The sequence below is a fragment of the Belonocnema kinseyi genome, chromosome 4 (assembly GCF_010883055.1).
Source record: "Belonocnema kinseyi isolate 2016_QV_RU_SX_M_011 chromosome 4, B_treatae_v1, whole genome shotgun sequence".
In the NCBI taxonomy this organism is placed as follows: domain Eukaryota; kingdom Metazoa; phylum Arthropoda; class Insecta; order Hymenoptera; family Cynipidae; genus Belonocnema; species Belonocnema kinseyi.
The window spans coordinates 7,331,978-7,351,662 of NC_046660.1; the positions used below are offsets into that span (position 1 = coordinate 7,331,978).

Consider the following 19,685-nt stretch of genomic DNA (forward strand, 5'->3'; position numbering starts at 1 on the left):
CTGGCCAGCTTGAGTCTGCATGTTCGAAGAACCTGCTTCTTTACCCTTTGGCTCTTTTCTCATTCGTTTAGCCTCGTTATCATTTTCGGAAATATTATGCTCAATGGGATGATCAACTTGCACAGTTTGAGGCTGGTTTGCCCAAGATGCTCGCAATTGAGCCCGGGCTTCTTTAAATTCTTTAGCCTGCATAAGTCGTTTCTGTTTGGCCCTTTCATGCTGATTAACTCTATTATTCTCCATTCTCGCTCGTTTAGCCTCCATCCTCTTATCAGCGAAAACCTTATATTTATCCCTCTGTTCTTCGGACACTCTAGCCCTTTCAATAAGGGCAGGGTCCTTTCCTTCGGCCAAAATATGCTGAAAATATTCAGGGTATTTAGAAAGCTTTGGTGGTATTGCGCTTCTGTCGTCCTGCGAGGCTTGAGAGCTTAAGTCTGTAAAATTCAATAGAAATTCATAAATTTAGGAGCATTAAAATAGTCCTAGTGGGCACAAAGTTTTGCAACGTCTTTACGACGTCGTTCCGACATCGTTACGACAACTTTACGACATCCTATCTCCATGCCGTTGGGGCGTCTTTACGATATCGCAAAGACACCGAAAGGACACGGACATAGGATGTCGTAAAATTGTCGTAAAGATGTCGTAACGATGTCGTAAAGACGTCGCAAAATGTTGTGCCTACTGGGGTCTCTCCATAACTTTCGATTAGTCATATGGATATCTTTTTTGAACATATTTACAGAGTGTCCCCAGATCAGGAAACACGAAACTCAGGCAAAAATTAGGAATGCAAAGAATGGATGGAATTCAAATTTTTCTAACTTTTCTTCCACATCTCATGGTGAGCGGGACTCGAACGCCTTTAAAAGTTTTCGGAGGTTTGTAAATGTTATATGGTATTTTGCAAGATTTCAAAACCTTTTTATTAGATTTCAATTTTCAATTTCAACGTGGAGAGTATTTAGATTAGTAACCAATCGGAATAGAAGCTTGGATAACACGAGTCAGCTATGTTTGTTTCAACCTCGGATTTTTTAATTTAGATACATTTCTGAATATAAGGTCAGTTTAGAAGTCACAATTTTATAAAAATTTGAATCGTAAAATTATTTAATGTTGTGAGTATTAAACTTACCGATAGTGATTAGGAAAACTACACACATGAGAATTTCTGCCCACATTGTAGCTACAGAAACCACTGTTTTTTTTAACTTTTTGCTTTCTCGAAGGTGAATGATCAATTTTGAGGAGACTAGTCTCTTTTATAGAACAATCTGTTTAACCTTTTGATTTTGTTAGAGATTTCGTGCCTTAAATAGCTTTGATCTTTTTCTGTTTCGAAAAATTTTTTTCTAATGCTGAACGAAAAAAATGCGGATATGAAGCATACACGGATGATCAAATATTTCAAAATTTCACTAAATTTCCGCATCAATCTAGTGGCATTCTACTGAATTAATACAGCGAGACGAAGAATGATTCGCAGAAAACAACATTCAAATTTAAAAAATTTGATCAATACATTTTCGCGAAACTTCTATAGCCTTTGACCTCATTTTTTAAATTTGGCCATCTATCTAAGATACATCATTAATACCAATTTATTTCAATAGATGTAGAGTAAATTTCTGAGATATTATTTATCTCATGTTGGATAAAAATGCTGCAAACAATTGAAAACTACAATTATCCGGTGAAGGATCTTTTTTATCCTTCTTGTGATAAAAATTATCTGCCATCAGATAATGTGTGTAAAAATTTGTTTGTTTTGTTTTTGCTCAGCTTTAAATAAATAAAATCTCGAGGATTACCTATAATGTAACTGAAAAATGTTTAATATCGAAAAGAGAATTCTGCTATTTTTAAATTGAGGCATGCAATGTAATGTTTACAATTTCACAATGACCCAGTGGGGACAAAGTTTGGCGACGTCTTTACGACATCGTTACGACATCATTACGACAACTTTACGACATCCTATGTCCATGTCGTTAATATGTCTTTACGATATCGCAAAGACACAGAAACGAAATGGACATAGGATGTCGTAAAGATATCGTAAAGATGTCCTAACGACGTCGTAAAGACGTCGCCAAATTTTGTGTCCACTAAGGACAAACTTATTAGTTCAATATAGCTAAGAATGTAAAATCATCGCGTTATTTTCTTAAAATTTGTTATTTCTCATCTCGTTTATTTCGATAACCTGATTTTAATTGTTATATAGAGACATAAATAACTTTTTCTTTAAGAAGGAATTAATTTTTCAATATTAAATTTAAAAATATGTAGATTACTTGAACGAGTAATTTTCTACTCATATTTGGTGGCTTACTTTTCACTAATCAAATAAATAAAATTTTAACAGTAATTAATTGCATGTTACCAATTTTGGATTAGAAAACAAAAATACTTAAAAAATAAAAAATACTTCTTTAAGCACCCCATTTGATATTTATTCCCCTCGTGCCCGCTCGTGAAAATAGATTTTTTTACATTATTATAATAATGTCTAATAAAAAATACAATTTTTCTTCCTTGTCGCAGCTTTTTACAAAATATTAGAGAAAAATACAGGTAGCTTAGAAGATGTGAAGCTCTTTTTGAATTCTTAAAACATTTAAAAATATTTTAAAATTTTGTTGAAGTATTTCTAAGTTAAAAAATATTTTTCAATTTTTTTAAACTTCTAAAACTGCTAAGTAATTTTTAAATTGACTAAATTTTTCCACAAAGTCAAAAAAGATTTGGATATCTTTTAAATTTTTTTGAAAAGTTTAAAATGTTCTTACAAAATTAAATATGTCATAGAAATAAGTATTGATATTTTCCTTTGTATTTAGAAGCTTTTTTACATTTTTACAGTCATTTTTAAGCAATTCTTAAAATAAATTTAACGACTTTTAATGTTAGGATATATTTTCCACATATATTGCAAAGTCATTTTCGACATTGATAGCATAATTAAAAGTTTCCAGTGATTACGATTGTTGGGAAATTTTTTTATCAAAATAGTTGAATTTTTTCATCCAAAGTGTAAAATTATAAAGTAAAAGGTCATATTACAGGACAACATGTTTGAACAATTAATGCAAATATCTAAACATCAATATAAAATATATTTCGTGTACTAGAAATCATTTTGTTTAAAAAGGAAAACCAAAAAATCATAATTAGCACAAAAATCTTGCAAAACCCATATTTTTCATTTATGGATTTTTTTGCACAAACATATATTAGTTTTCGGAAAGAGACGAAATGTCCCCGAAATTAAAAATTATTTTCATTTTCGTGGATCTTCAGGAAATAATACATAATCAATATAAATAGTTTATTCATTTAACCAGGCTAAATTAGAATAATTTTCTTTTAAATTATTTTACTTAAAAAAACAAAATTAATTTGTTCTAAAAGTGAATAATTTTTCATGAAATACATCATTTTTTAACCAAACAGGTCAGTTTTTGGAAAAAAAAATACCAATTTTTAATAAATTCCGTCAATTTTCAACTAAAAAATATAACTTTTCAACAAGAAATAATGAAATGTAAATTTTCAAAAAAATGTAGTTGAATTATTTATTAAAAAAATTAATTTTCTTTAAAAATATTTTCTAGAACGACGACCCATTCTTTATTCACAGACATTATTTATTTTTTAAAACTTTTTTCAAACAATGAGAAGAAAATCATTCTAAATTGAAAAGAGACTAGATTAGTTTCGCAATTTCATAATAAGACCTTCTTATTCTTTCAACTTTTAAACTAAAGAAATAAACTTTCCACTCAAGTGATAAATCATCAATAAAAAATTCAACCAAATAGTCGAATTTTAATTAGAGAGGAATTTTCTTACAAAAGAAGGCACATTTTCAATAACATCTGTTTTATACTTTGCATCTATATTTTTTTCAGAAAAATCAGTTTTCTACCAAAAATGACAAATTTTAATCAAAAGTGTTACATTTTCAACCAAGATTATTAAATTTATATCGAGAAAGAATAACTTTTAAAAAATTAATTTTCAACCGAAAATTTTAATTTTTCACCGAGAATAAGACGAATTTTCAAAAAATTAGATAAATTATGAACTAAAAATGATAAACTTTTAACCCAACAAATGAATTTTGAACCAAAAAGACTAATTGTTCATAAAAAAATTGATAAACTATTTCGTCAAATTCTTCTCTGGAACAAATAATTTTTTAAAACTAATTTTTCATCAAAAAGATTAATTTTAAACCAAAAAGTTTCCTTTCTTAGCAAGAAATCAAAATAAATTTAAACCAAGCAGTTGCAATTAAAACTTAATAGTTCCATTTGCAAGCTAAGAAGACAAAATAAATATATTTTTTAAAAAATAATAGAGTTTAAATAAAAAGAAATAGATTTTGAAAATAAAATGTGATAGTGGACTTTCTAAATAAAATTTTCTTATTTTTAAAATATTTTTATATCGAGAATGTACAGTAGAACTCCGATTATCCGGCCTTCGATTATCTGAGGCTCCGCGTTATCCGAGTAGTTTGCAATTATCAATAAGTCAATAAATTAATAGAGATAAATCCACATTCGTAAGTTGTTTACTTTTATTTGCTAAATACTTATATTTATTTTCCTATTTAAAATATATCGAAAATAGATAAATCTTCCGAATTTTGTACTTCTTCCGCATCATCCCAGTTTTCGCTTATCCGAGGTATTCCCCCCCCCCCCCCATATTACCTCGGATAATCGAGGTTCGACTGTATAACAAATTTTTAGATATTTTTTTGTTCAATATTATTCTTTTTTTCGCCCCTTGAGTCTTTTTTCAAAGAAATTTTTTATATTTTTTATCTTCGGTCTTGCATTTAAAAGAAAGTGCACTTGTCCTATCTACAACTTATATTCTATCAAAATATGATTAATAGTAGAAAGGAATTCTAAGAATTTTGAGAAATACGAAAAATTCAAGGAATTCGGGAAATTTCTGGAATTTAAAGAATTTAAGGAATTCAAACAACCTGAAGAACTAAAAAAAATAAGGCAATTAAAGAAATTTTAATAATTCAAGGAATTCCAAGAATTTAGTGGATTTATATAATTCAAGGAATTCGAATAATTCAAGAAATTTGAACAATTTAAGAAAGAAGTTAGAAAATTCAGACAAAATCTGGAATTTTAGAGAATTTTGTGAAATTTTATAAAAATTCCTAAAATTCACAAAAAACATTAATTTTAACTAGGTTTTTAGCAATTTCAATTTTTTCACCATTGCTTTACTAATTTTTAAAAAATGGTTGCATTTTATTAAATGATGGCTTATTTTTCCAGAGAACCATTCTCAACAACTCTACTGTTTCTAATTTTGAAAGTAAATTTTCCTATGGCGTCTATCTCTTTTTATATGGTTATATATCGTTATAATTTTTTTTTAGGAAAAAATGTATAAAAAAATAATTTTATTTGAAGATTATTTACTTATTTTTACAATTAAAAAACCATATGATTTTTTATTTAAAAAAATCATCAATAATAGGAAAATTGTTGCAATCGCCGATGTTTCATAGATTTACATTATATAAAGATATTCCATTCTGAAACAATAAGCAAAAAAAATGTTTATAATCAAATTACTTATTGAAAATGTATTTTCTATAATTTTCAATAATTGAACAATTTTTTAAGTAACATTGCAAAAAATTTGAATGAAAAAAATATTTTAATGCAAAAAATTTCTCTTGAGAATATTTTTGTTAATATTATGAACAAATGCATTATACGGGCGTTTGTCGTCAAAAAGTTCGGGTTTTTCAATGTCAATTTTTGAAAATTAGGTACCTTATGATAATTTCAGAAAATTCTTTATTTGTCGATGAATTTTATGATTTTATTAAACTTATGCATTATTCGAGCACTTATCGACGGAAAAACTCGTTTTTTTCAATGCCAGTCGTTTTGATTGGGAACTTCATGATAATTTAAGCAACATCCATCACTATTTAATCAATTTTTTTTGTAACGAACTTAATAAACAAATGCATTATTCCGGCATCTGTCGACAGAAAACTCGCTTTTTTAAATGTCAGACCTTTGAATTAGAAACTTTACGATAATTTTAGTAACATTTATAATTAGTTGATTAATTATATGTTATAGAATTTATTTCTAACAATTATTAAATGTATTGATCAATCATTCTTTGTATTCAAACCCTCTTGTGTTGAAATATTTTTTTCTGAGATTAAAAGGACTGACTGAAAAAAACGAGTTTTCCGTCGACAAATACCCAAATAATGCATTTGTTTATTAAATTTGTTAAAAAAATCTTAAAATTTATCAAAAAATTATAAGGTTTTCTGAAATTATCACGATGTTTCTAATTCAAAAAAATTTGTTTTATTAAAATTTATTTGAACTTATTTGAGTTTATAGAATAATTTTTTGGGGTTTGAAAAAATGTGACAGGAAAGTATGGGGGCCTGTAGAGAATTATGCAACGTAGAATCAATAAATTAATTAATTAATAAAAATATTATGACTGATGTGATTTTAAATAAAAAACATTTTTTTAAAAGAAAAACATTAAAATTCATAAAAAAAAAACATTACATTTAGTCCCGTCTTTTGCAATTGAATTTTTTCTAACCATCGCTTGTTACCAATTTTTGAAAAATGATAGCATTTTCATAAATGATGGCTAATTTTACTCCGGGAAAACATTCCCTACAACTCTGTTTCCAATTTTGAAAATAAGTATCCAGTAGGCACAAAGTTTAGCGACGTCTTTACGACATCGTTACGAAATATTTACGACAACTTAGCGACATCCTGTGTCCATGTCGTTAAGGGGCCTTTACGATATCGTAAATAAGTCGTATGATCTGACGATGTTTTTACGATATCGCAATGACATCGAAACGATATGGAAATAGGATGTCGTAAAGATGTCGTGAAGATGTCGTAACGATGTCGTAACGATGTCGTGAAGACGTCTGCAAATGCACTAAATTCTTGGAATTCCTGGAATTATTTAAATTTCTTTAATTGCCTGTATTGTTTAAAAAAAGTTCAAAAGAAATAATGTCTGTGACTAAAGAATGGGTTGTCATTTTAGAAAATATCAAAATAAAAAATTGTTATCTTGTGCCATAGATAAATAATTTTGTGTTGTTGCTATTTCTATTAAACATTTGATTTTCACTTTTCATTTTGTTCCTGTAATATGACATTTCACTTGATAACTTTACACTTTAGAACAAAAACGGAAAAATGTGGTCCCAGGATGTTCTAAATTAAACTATTTTGTTAAAAAAATATTAAATAATTTTTTTTAGATGAAATTTAATTATTTCGCTTCAAGCTTATTTTTTTTAATTAAACATTAATTGTTTTTTCTTGGTAATTTGATTACTTTATATTTGGTTGAAAATTTCTTTGTTTTGTTGAAACTTCGCTAGGAGACTGTTAATTTTCTTGTTTAATAATAATTCAACTTTTTAGTTGAAAATTCAACTATCAGGTTCAAAATTCCATTACCAATTGACACATTTAGTTAAAAATGCATGTATTTTGTTAGAAATTATTCTTTTTTGGTAAAAAATTAACTAAATATCTCAATTTTGATTATGCTATTGGAATTAATGTATTATTTCTTGAAAATCCGCGAAAATTTAAATAATTTTTAATTTTGGGGGCACTTCGTCTCCTTCTGAAAACTAGTAATTGCTTGGAAAAAAAACCCATAAATGAAAACATGGGTTTTCTGAGATTTTTGTGTTAATAATGATTTTTTGGTTTTTCTTTTTGAATAAAATGATTTGCAGTACACGAAATATTTTTTACATTGATATTTCGATGTTTACAATAATTGTTTAAACAATTAACTATTGTTTTTAGAAATTTTCTCTTTACATTTTGCTCTTGTAATAGGACATTTCACTTCACAGCCTTACACTTTAGAAAAATAAAAATGGAAAAATGTGGTCCCAGCATGTTCTAAATTCAACTATTTTTTAAAAAAATTTCTCAACAATCAAAATCACTAGAAAATTTTAATTATGCTATTAATGTCGAAAATGACTTTTCAATAAATGTGGAAAATATATCCTAACATCAAAAGTCGCTAAATTTATTTTAAGAATTGCTTAAAAATCATTAAAAAACAATGTAAAGCGCTACCTTGCCTCGACTTTTTCAAAAATTCTTTGATTTTTTAAGTTTTAATTGAACCAATATTATCAATCACCAGAATTCTGTGGGTATGTGACGAGAAAAAAAAAGATTATTTGAAAAATGAATAGAGTAACCCAGTGGGCACAAAGTTTGGCGACGTCTTTACGACATCGTTACGACATCTTTACGACAACTTTATGACATCCTATGTCCATGTCGTTAGGGTGTCTTTACGATATCGTAAGTAAGTCGTAAGACCTGACGATGTCTTTACGATATCGCAAAGACACGGAAACGAAATGGACATCAAATTTCGTAAAGATGTCGTAACGACGTCGTAAAGACGTCGCCAAATTTTGTGCCCACCGGGAAGGTAATATTGATCAGGTGTTTAAATAATTCTTCTGTTTTCATTTCGAACCAGAAACTTGTAAAAACATTTTGTCAGGGGAGGTGCAGAAATTATGGGCAAAATGCAACAAAGCTTCAAAGTACAAAGGAAAATATGAATGTTTATTTCTTTCACATAATTAATTTTGTAATAACATTTGAAACTGTCGCAAGAAATTTTAAAAGATATCCAAATATTTTTTTAATTTAGGGAAAATTTTAGTTAATTTAAAAATTACTTAGCAGTTTTAGACGTTTTAAAGAATTCCACATCTTTGAAGCTACCTGGGTTTTTCTCCAATATTTTGTAAAAAGCTACGACGAGAATAAAAAGTTGTATTTTTTATCAGACATTATAAAAATTTAAAAATTCTATTTTTTTCTTAAGTCGGGCATCAGGGAAATAAATATCAACTGGAATGCTTAAACGAGTATTTTTTATTTTTCAGCTTCATCTTTTTATTTTAAGTACATTTCTAAATTTAGGTCGTATCATTTGAAGAAGTTTTTTTTCTGTAAATGTGAAATTTAAATACCCTAAAATATTCTAAATCATTTGAAGTTCAATGGAAATTATAAAAATAAACTTAGATCCTTTAAATCCTTTGTAATACCTGAATACAGTGGAAAATTGCTTGTCCGAGCCCGTTTTATCCGAGTTCGCGATTATCCGAGTTTCAAACAAAAATATTTGACCCGTCTTATCCAAGCTATAGCGCAAGAGTGGTGCGTATTATTTGAGCCTCATGCATTATTTATTAATATTAACTTGTCTTAACTAACCAGAGCAGATCTTCCTAAACTATTATACCGAGTTAATTTTTCAAAAATTAAAGCTAATAAAATCTCTAAAAAACTTTTTGAGGCGTATTGTTGAAAAAGTTTTTAAAATTTTGTTATTTAACTAAGAGAAGTCCTTACAAAAAATCAAAGATGCCATTTTGTGGGAATTTATCCAATTGGTGCATGTTTTCAAGTCGAAATCTGAAGAAAAAACAATTTCGATATCACTTATAAAAAAATAGGGACCAGTTTTAAATTCCTTACACAATTTTTTTTTCAAAAATGCATAAATTCGTCATTTTTAAATAGATTTGTTTCGTTTTATCAACAGAAAGTAAAATAAATAAATTGCTTACAACTATTTTATGCAATTCCTTGATTTCCGAAAATTAGTGGTATTTTTTTAAACAAAGTTATTAAAAAATGGATAACATGATCATTTTTCAGTAAAAGGAATTCTTTTTTATTTAAATAAACTTCAGATATGCTAAAAATACCTTATGACATGATAGTGGCTCTTAGCAAAAAATAATGTCAATTTGTTTAAATAAATTAAATAAACAAATTAATTGTGTTTCTATTTTTCAAAATATAGATTTCGTTTCTTCAGAGAAATTAATTCCTGATATCGTGCCAGTAGCTCTCTATAGTTATTTTTTATTGATACTAAACAATTATGTGTTAAAGAAACTAAATTTATCTATTGATAAATGTTCGAATTATACTTTTATTTATTATATTTATCAATAACAATTTCTACTTGTTTAGTATTAATAAAAAATAACTATAGAGGGCAACTAACAAGACATTAGGAATTTATTTCTCTGAAAAAACGAAATGTATATGTTAAAAAATAGCAAAATAATTAATTTGTTTATTCAATTTGTTTGAACAAATATAAATTATTTTTTGTATAACCAAGTACAATCTCAGGAGATATTTTTAACATATCTGAGGTTGATAAAAAAAACTTTTTCCCTTTGCTTAAAAATGACAATATTATACATTTGTTAATTAATTTTCTACAAGCAAATAACACTAATTTTCTCAAATCAAAGAATCGGACAAAAAACCTTTACCTAAGAAATTTATTGTTTTTTCTATTAAGAAAACGAAAAAAAATCTTTTTAAAAAAGGCTAATTCATGTATTTGTTTTATTGAAATTCTTTTTTATTTAGATTTCGACTTAGAAACACACATCTGAAGTAGCTATATATCATTTTTACTAAAAATCTCATTTTTGTTGAATAATTTGTTTATCAAAATTGTAAAAATTTTTTTAAATATCTGATACTGCTGGAAATTATTCAAGACAAGTTTCCGCATTAATTCTGCTTACTTTCACGTAAATTGAATAAATGATCAAAAAATGGCATCTTCGACATTTTTTTTTTAAAGTTTCATGGCAAAATAAAAAAAAATTAACGACTTAACCATGACATGGCACGTTTATAACGCACATTGGGAAAAAGTAATTTTTTGGTTTAAAATACGATTCTGGCTGAACCTGTGGACCTATGTTTTATAGATTTACATTATATTAAGAGATTCCACCATGATACAACAACAACAAAATTGTTATAAACTATTATTTGTTGAATACGTGTTTTCTATAATTGTCAATAATTTAGCGTCTTTTTAAGTCATAATGCAAGAAATTTAAATAGAAATAACTCAGTGGGCACAAAATTTAGCGACGACTTTACGACGTCGTTACGACATCTTTACGACATCTTTACGACATCCTATGTCCATGTCGTTTCCGTGTCTTTGCGATATCGTAAAGACATCGTCAGGTCATACGACTTATTTACGATATCGTGAAGACATCTTAACGACATGGGCATAGGATGTCGTAAAGTTGTCGTAAATATGTCGTAACGATGTCGTGAAGACGTCGACAAACTTTGTGCCCGCTGGGAATATTTAAATGAAAAAATTTTATCTTAAGACTCTACGTTGGATCATTTTCTACAGGCCCCCATACTTTCCTGTCACATTATTTCAAACCCCAATAACTTATTCTAAAAACTCAAAAAAGTGATTTTTCAATATGCCTTCTAGCATAGAAAAAAATTTTGCCATGCATTTTTGGACCATCCTAACGTTGCAGTGGCGAAAAAGTACATGTTTTTATTAAAAATACGATTCCGGCTGAACCTGTGGACCGATTAAGATTTTGTTCAAAGCTGATAAAATTTCAAAGAAAGTTTGGGAGCCTAATTTTTAATTTAGTTTTTTCAATTTTTACATAAATATATAAATATGACGAAAAAAATGACAATTTGATCTGTTTGATGTTCCCGGTGCTCGCCAATAATTGGAAAATTGTTGTGATCGTCAATGTTTCATAGATTTACATTATATAAAGATATTCTGTTATGAATATTCTTCTTAATAATATAAAAATATATAATAAACAAATGCGTTATTTAGGCATTTGTCGTAAAAAAAGATTTTGGGTTTTCAATGTCAATTTTCTAAAGAAGTACTTCATGATAATTTCAGAAAATTCATAATTTTTTCATGAATTTCATGATTTTATCAAACAATTTTATAAAACAAATACATTATTCGAGCACTTATCGATAGAAAACTTCGGTAATATAATAAACAAATGCATTAATCGGGCATCGGTTAAAGATAAATTCGTTTTTTTTCGATGTCAGTCTTTTTAATTGTAAACTTCATCTTAATTTCAGCAACATTCATAATTAGTTCATAAATTTTATGATTTTTTCAACAAATTCAATAAACAAATACATTATTTGGGCATTTTTCGACGGGAAAACTCGTGTTTTTTTTTATGTCAGTCCTTTGAATTAGGAACTTTACGATAATTTTAGTAACATTTATAATTAATCGATTAATTATATGTTATAGAATTTATTTATAACAATTATTAAATGTATTAATCAATGATTCTTTGTATTCAAGCCCTCTTGTGTTGAAACATTTTTTCTGAAATTCAAAGGACTGACTGAAAAAAACGATTTTTGACTTCGACAAATGTCCGTATAATTAATTTTTTAATTAAATTTGTTTAACAAAAACACCAAATTAATTAACTAGTAATGACTGTTACTCAAATTATCATAATGTTCCGAATTAAAAGCGCTGTCATTGAAAAAAACGAGTTTTTCCGTCGACAAAAGCCCAAATAATGCATTTGTTTATTAAATTTGTTGTAACAATCTTAAAATTTATCAACAAATTATGAATTTTTTTGAAATTATTACGAGGTTCCTAATTTAGAAGAATTGACTTCGAAAAAAACGAAATTTTCTGACACCGAATGCCTAAATAATGCACTTGTTTATCAAATTTGTTAATAATAATGACAAGAATAGTTTAAAGATAAATTTTTGTCATTCAAATATTGATTCCATTAAAATTTCTTGCAATATAACTTAAAAAGATGTTAAATTATTGAAAATGATAGAAAACACATTTTCAATAAATAATTTGTTTATAAAATTTTTTTTGTTAATTGAATCATTATGGAATCATGCTGGAATTGTATCATGTTAATGCATGAATTAGCCATTTAAAATGACATTTTTTTTGTTTTGTTAACATAAAAGACATGAAAAGATATTTGCTTATACAAAATTAATTAACAAATGCATAATACTGTCATTTTTCAGTAAAAGGAATTAGTTTTTTGAAATCAACCTCAGATAATTTAAAAATAGCTCTTGAGATGATACTTGGTTATACAAAAAATAATTTATATTTGTTCCAAAAAATTGAATAAACAAATGAATTATTTTGCTATTTTTTAACATATAGATTTCGTTTTTTCAGAGAAATAAATCCTAATAACTTGTTAGTTGCTCTCTATATTTATTTTTTATTAATAATAAGCAAGTAGCAATTGTTGCTGAAAAATATAATAAATGAAAGCATAATTTGGCAATGTTTCAATAGATAAATTTAGTTATTTTAACACAATTAATTAAATGTTTCTGACTAATGGGCCTTTACTGTGATATTTTGTTCTTAGAAAAAAATGCATAATTTTTAAAGAAATTCAATGAACAAATTATTTTAAAGTCTTTTTAAATAGAAACACCATATTGTTTTTAATGTATTTGATTACAACTCTTAATCAAGGTCTCTCTGTTATGATGTACAATTTTATTTGGAAAAGATGAACGAACTAAGAGTTTTTCCATATATTGTACATAATTTCGATTGATTTTTATGAATAATTGTTTAGTATTAATGAAAAATAACTATAGAGCTACTAGCAAGGCATTAGAAATTTATTTTTCTGAAGAAAGGAAATCTATATGTTAAAAAACAGGAACACAATGAATTTGTTTATTCAATTTATTTAAACAAATAGACATTATTTTTTGCGTCGACCCAGTATTATATCATAAGGTATTTTTAACATTGGAAGTTGATGTAAATAAAAACGAATTCCTTTTATTGACAAATGGCAATGTTATCCATTTTTTAAATAATTTTGTTTAAACAAATGACACTAATTTTCTGAAATCAATGAATTGCACAAAATAAATGTAAGCAATATATTTATTTTACTTTCTGTTAATAAAACGAAACAAATCTATTTAAAAATGACGAATTTATGAATTTTTAAATAAAATTTTCTTTAAGAAATTTAAAAATGGTCCCTATTTTTTTCATAAGTGATACTGAAATTGTTTATTCTTCAGATTTCGACTTAAAAACACGTACAAATTAGATAAATTCCGACAAAATGGTATCTTCTAATTTTTTAATGACTTCTCATTGTTAAATAACAAAATTTAAAAAACGTTTTGAAAAATATGCCTCAACAACTTTCTTAGGGATTTCATTAGCTTTAATTTTTAAAAAATTGTATCGGTCTAATAGTTTGGGCTAAAAGTTATTTGCCCACGGATATCTGATTTGACCCTACTGTGTTTCAGTTTTTGAACTTTAATGTTTAGAATTTGTTTGATCAGAATTAGTAATTGTTGACTGATGACTATTACTTCAAACCTATTTCAATCCACAAATCTTAAATCGAATCCTAGTTTTCAGAGTGTGGTCATAGTATAGGTTTGGCCACCCAGTGGGCGCAAAGTTTGGCGACGTCTTTACGACATCGTTACGACATATTTACGATAACTTTACGACATCCTATGTCCATGTCGTTAAGGTGTCTTTACGATATCGTAAAGAAGTCGCATGATCTGACTATGCCTTTACGACATCGTAAAGACAGCAAAACGTCATGGACATAGCATTTCGTAAATTTTGTCGTAAAGATGTTGTAAGGATGTCGTAAAGACGTCGCCAAATTTTGTGCCCACTGGGCAAGACGACACCAAACTAAGATTTCCCACTCTGAGAGTAAGATATTCCAGTTTAAAGATAATATTGTCCAGCTTAAGGAAAGCTGATCCTGATGAAAGATTAGACTGTTCTCGCAAACTCTCGTGATTAAAAAAATTAACGTCCTTAAGTGAAAGACCCGAATAAAAAAATTACAACCCAGTAGGCACAAAGTTTGGCGACGTCTTTACGACATCGTTACGACATCATTTACGACATCCTATGTCCATATTGTGAATGTGTCTTTACGATATCGTAAATAAGTTTTATGATCTGACGATGTATTTACGATATCGAAAAGACACCGAAACGACATAGACATAGGATGTCGTAAATATGTCGTAAAGATGTCGTAACGATGTCGTAAATACGTCGCCAAATTTTATGCCCACAGGAACTATTTAAATAATATGATGCAAATTAATAAAGTCCAATCATAAATTATGTACGTTTTTATTTTTAACAGATCTTACATGTGTTTGAAATTGTACAAGTTTCAATGACAAGTTTTTGCTTGAAGAGAAATAAGGGCGACGATTCAACACTTTGAGATATCTTTTTAAGTTTATTTCTTAACTGGAAACACTTTTTTCTGAATTACGTCGAGATACAGAAGTTCATCATCGCCAACCATGATAGTTATACATATTTATATGCGGTATATCGGTTAGGATGTAGGTTTGGGATCAGCGGCGAATAATCTTCTTCACTGGGAGAAGATGATCCAGCTGGTTGATGAGATTGACCATGTTGATTCTGCATTGCCCAAGAATATTGCGATTGAGCGTTGTAATTTTCGGAAAAATTAGGGTTGATCGGATGATGTGATTGGCCCGCTTGAGTTTGCATGTTCGAAGAACCTGCTCCTTTAGCCGTTTGTTCTATTCTCATTCGTTTGGCCTCGTTATCATTTCCGGAAATATTTTGCTGAATCGGATGATTAACTTGCTCAGTTTGAGGCTGGTTTGTCCAAGATGCTCGCAATTGAGCCCGAGCTTCTCGAAATTCTTTAGCCTGTATAAGTCGTTTCTGTTTAGCCCTTTCAATCCGGTTAACTCTATTATTCTCTATTTTCGCTCGGTCAGCCTCAATCTTATTATCGATGAAATCCATAAATTTATTTTTCTGTTCTTCATACGATCTAGCCCTTTCAATAAGGGCAGGATCCTGTCCGTCAGCCAAAATATCCGGAAAATATTGAGGGTATTGAGAAAGCCCTGGTGGTATTGCATTTCTGTTGTTCTGCGAGGCTTGAGAACTTAATTCTGTAAAATTCAATAGAAATTCATGATTTTAGGAGCATTAAAATAGTCCCAGTGGGCACAAAGTTTGGCGACGTCTTTACGACGTCGTTACGACATCTTTACGACAACTTCACGACATCCTATGTCCATGTCGTCAGGGTGTCTTTAAGATATCGTCAATAAGTCGTTTGATCTGAAGATGTCTTTACGATATCGCAAAGACACCGAAACGACATGGACATAGGATGTCGTAAAGACGTCGCCAAATTTTGTTCCCACTGGGGTATCTCCATAACTTTTGATTAGTTATATGGAGATATTTTTTGAACATATTTACAGAGTGCCCTTAGATCAGGAAACACGAAACTCAGGCAAAAATAAGGAATGCAAGGAATGAATGGAATTCAAATTTTTCTAACTTTTCTTCAGCATCTCATGGTGAGCGGGATTTGAAGGTCTTTAAAAGTTTTCAAAGGTTTTTAAATATTATATGGTATTTTGCAAGATTTCAAAACATTTTTAGTAGATTTCAATAAGTCTGCAAATTTAAATAGAAATTCATGAATTTAAGTGCATTAAAATATTCTATCCATCACTTTTGTTTAGTCATATGGAGATCTTTTTTGAAAATATTTACAGAGTGCCCGCAGATCAGGAAACACGAAATTCAGGAAAAAAACAGGAATTTTTAAATAAAATTGGAAATTCAGGGAATTTGTTTAAGAATCATTTTAAATAACTGCTGAAAATAATCGGGGCTGCCAAACCGTCACCTTAATTTACTCTTATCTCAAATCACTCTTCTAAATGAAAATTTCACTTGAGAAACTCTAAAAAATCAAAAGATCACTTAAGTCACTATTTGGGTTATTTTCAAAACTTTCATATAATTTTTAACATATTTCAATAATTTAAACGAAGTGTATACACTGTCAGTATCGGTAAATATTGTCAGTAATGGCAAATAAAAATTGTCGATACGGTTAAGAAAAATTATCGGCACCGTATATTTTGTTTATCAGTTTTTCGAGGAAGCATATTTCTAGCAAGGTAGCGGCTATGCTCGCGTATTCGTGGAATTTATAAAATTCAAGATATTTGTGTAATTCAAGGAATTCATGCAATTCAGTTAATCCATGCAATTCAATGAATTCATGGAATTCACGGAATTCATGCAATTTAAGGAATTCGTGAAATTTGAGGAATGATCGGAATTCGTGGAATTCACGGAATCCAAGGAATGGATGGAATTCAAATTTTTCTATACTTTTCTTCAACATCTCATGGTGATCGGGACTCTGAGCCGACCCTGTGGCTGGGTAACAAAATAATATTGGTGAAACCCCTAACCCTTTCCAACGAATCGTGGGGGCGGGAAGGCAACCCAGTGTCCTACTTCAGAAAAAATTTCGATCCAAACATTGACCCTCCCTTTCCCAACAATTTGTACTCGGACTGGAAGGCAACTCTGTGATTTGTCACAGAAAGAACATTTTTCCACGGATTTGTAGTCTGGGAAACAAACAAGAAAGATGGCCGATATTGAGGATCGAACAGCAGCATTAAACACTTTTGGAAAATAATCATTTTTTAATATGTTCTTCCCGCAGTCTAGGCTCTGTCCTTAAAATATGCCTTTTTACCGGTACGGACCATTTTTTACCAGTACTGGCTTTTTACACACAACATAATTTAAATGGATTTCAAAGGATTTAAAAATATTTGGAACAATTTTAAATTTTCTAAGAAATTACGAAAAATTACGATTTTTCAGACATTCTAAAATTTGTAAGGGTATTTAAAAGTTTTTAGAGGTTTTTAAACATAATATGACATTTTGCCAGACTCAAAAGCATTTTTATTAGATTTCAATAATTTTAATGTACCCCCAAGGATTTTGAAAGATTCGAAACAGTTTTTAATACGGATCAATTATTTAAAGGGGTTTCAAGTATTTTAAAATATTTTCGAGTATTTTTCAAATTTACAAACAATTTTCAAGAGCTTTTAATAGTTTTCAGAGGATGTTAAAAGATTTCAAAGGATTTCAATTGTTCAAGGGTGTTTTAAGAGAATAGAAGGAATTTATGATTTAAATAATTTAAAGGAATCTTACAGAACTGCCGAAGACTGAAAATAATTTTAAATTCTAGTGGGCACAAAACTTGGTGACGTCTTGACGACAGCGTTACGACATCTCCGCGATAACTTTACGACATCATATGTCCATGTCGTTTCGGTGTCTTTGCGATATCGTAAAGACATGTTTAGATCATACGACTTATTTACGATATCGTAAAGACGCCTTCACGACATGGACATAGGATGTCGTAAAGTTATCGTAAAGTTGTCGTAATGATGTCGTAAAGACGTCGCTAAATTTCGTGCCCAATGGGATGTTCCTAAAAGATTCAAGGAATTTAGCAGAGCTTCAAAAAATTTCAACATGTTACAAAGAATTTGAAGTATTTAAGAGCATTTCACAGTTTTTCAAGGATTTTTAAATAGATTTTCATCATATAGTAGAACCTCGCTTATCCGAGCTATTGTGGACCGGCAACAACTGTGATAATCGGCAAACTCGAATAAAACGCCACTTGAAATAAAAATAAAGTCTCAATAGAATGAACTCAAAGCATACGTAAATAAATATTTAATTTGTCAAATTAAATGTTTAAAAAAATCTTGTAACTAGTTTATATTGCATGTCTCACGATGTATTTTTATTTAAGAGCGATTCACGCAGTTTTTAACTTAGAGAGTATTTAGATTAGTAATGAATCGGAGCACAGGCTTAGGAAGATGTGCTCTGGCAAGTTAAGACAAGTTCATATTTATAAATATTTCATAAGGCTTGAATAATACGGACTAATCTTGCGCTATAGCTCGGATAAGGCGGGTTAAATATTTTTGTTTGAACCTCGGATAATCGCGAACTCGGATAAAACGGGCTCTGACAAGCAAGGTTCCACTGTATTCAGGGATTACAAAGGATTTAAAAGATCTGAGTTTATTTTGATAAATTTCAATAAATTTCTAATGATTTTATATATGTAGGACATTTAAATTTCAGATTTACAGAAAAAAACTACTTGAAAATGATACGAACTAAATTTAGAAATATACAAATATTTTTCGGATATTAAGAATTCTTAATATCCGAAAAATTTTTTTTGAACTAAATTCCATTTTTGAATGTAGATACATTCCTGAATATAAGGTCAGTTTAGAAGTCGCAATTTTATAAAAATTTGAATTGTTAGATTACTCAATGTTGTTAGGATTGAACTTACCGATAGCGATTAGGAAAATTACACACATGAGCATTTCGGCCCACATGTTAGCTACAGGAACCACTGATTTTTTTCACTTTTTGCTTTCTCGGAGGTAAATGGTCAATTTTGAGGAGACTAGTCACTTTTGTAGAACAATCTGTTTGTCTTTTTTGATTTTGTTTGAGATTTCATGCCCTAAATAGCTTTGTTTTATTTAGTCTCGAAAACACGTTTTTTCTAGTGCTGCACGACAAAAATGTGGATATGAAGCATATACAGGTGCTCAAATATTAACATTTTTTTCTATATTTCCGCATCATTCTAGTTGCATTCCACTGAATTGATACAACGAGACGAAGAATGATTTGCAGAAAGAACATTTGAATTAACAAAATGTGATAAATACGAGGGTGGATTGATAAGTTTCCGGCCTGACCAAGAAAAACAACGTTTTTAAGAATTTTTTTTTTTATTTCTCAACATAATCTCCTCCAAGGCT

The 19,685-nt window shown here is 28.8% G+C and overlaps 1 protein-coding gene across 1 annotated transcript in view; it reads right to left on the bottom strand.

Annotated features, from left to right (window-relative positions):
* LOC117170732 overlaps positions 1-19,250 on the bottom strand; it is a 25,466-nt gene extending 6,216 nt beyond the window's left edge. The window contains exons 1-3 of the mRNA XM_033357764.1: positions 19,205-19,250; positions 15,378-15,932; positions 45-437 (exon numbers count right to left, since the gene is read on the bottom strand). Coding sequence (XP_033213655.1) covers positions 45-437; positions 15,378-15,932; positions 19,205-19,250 — 994 coding nt within the window. The remainder of the gene's footprint in view (positions 1-44; positions 438-15,377; positions 15,933-19,204) is intronic.
* Positions 19,251-19,685: the final 435 nt, after the last annotated feature.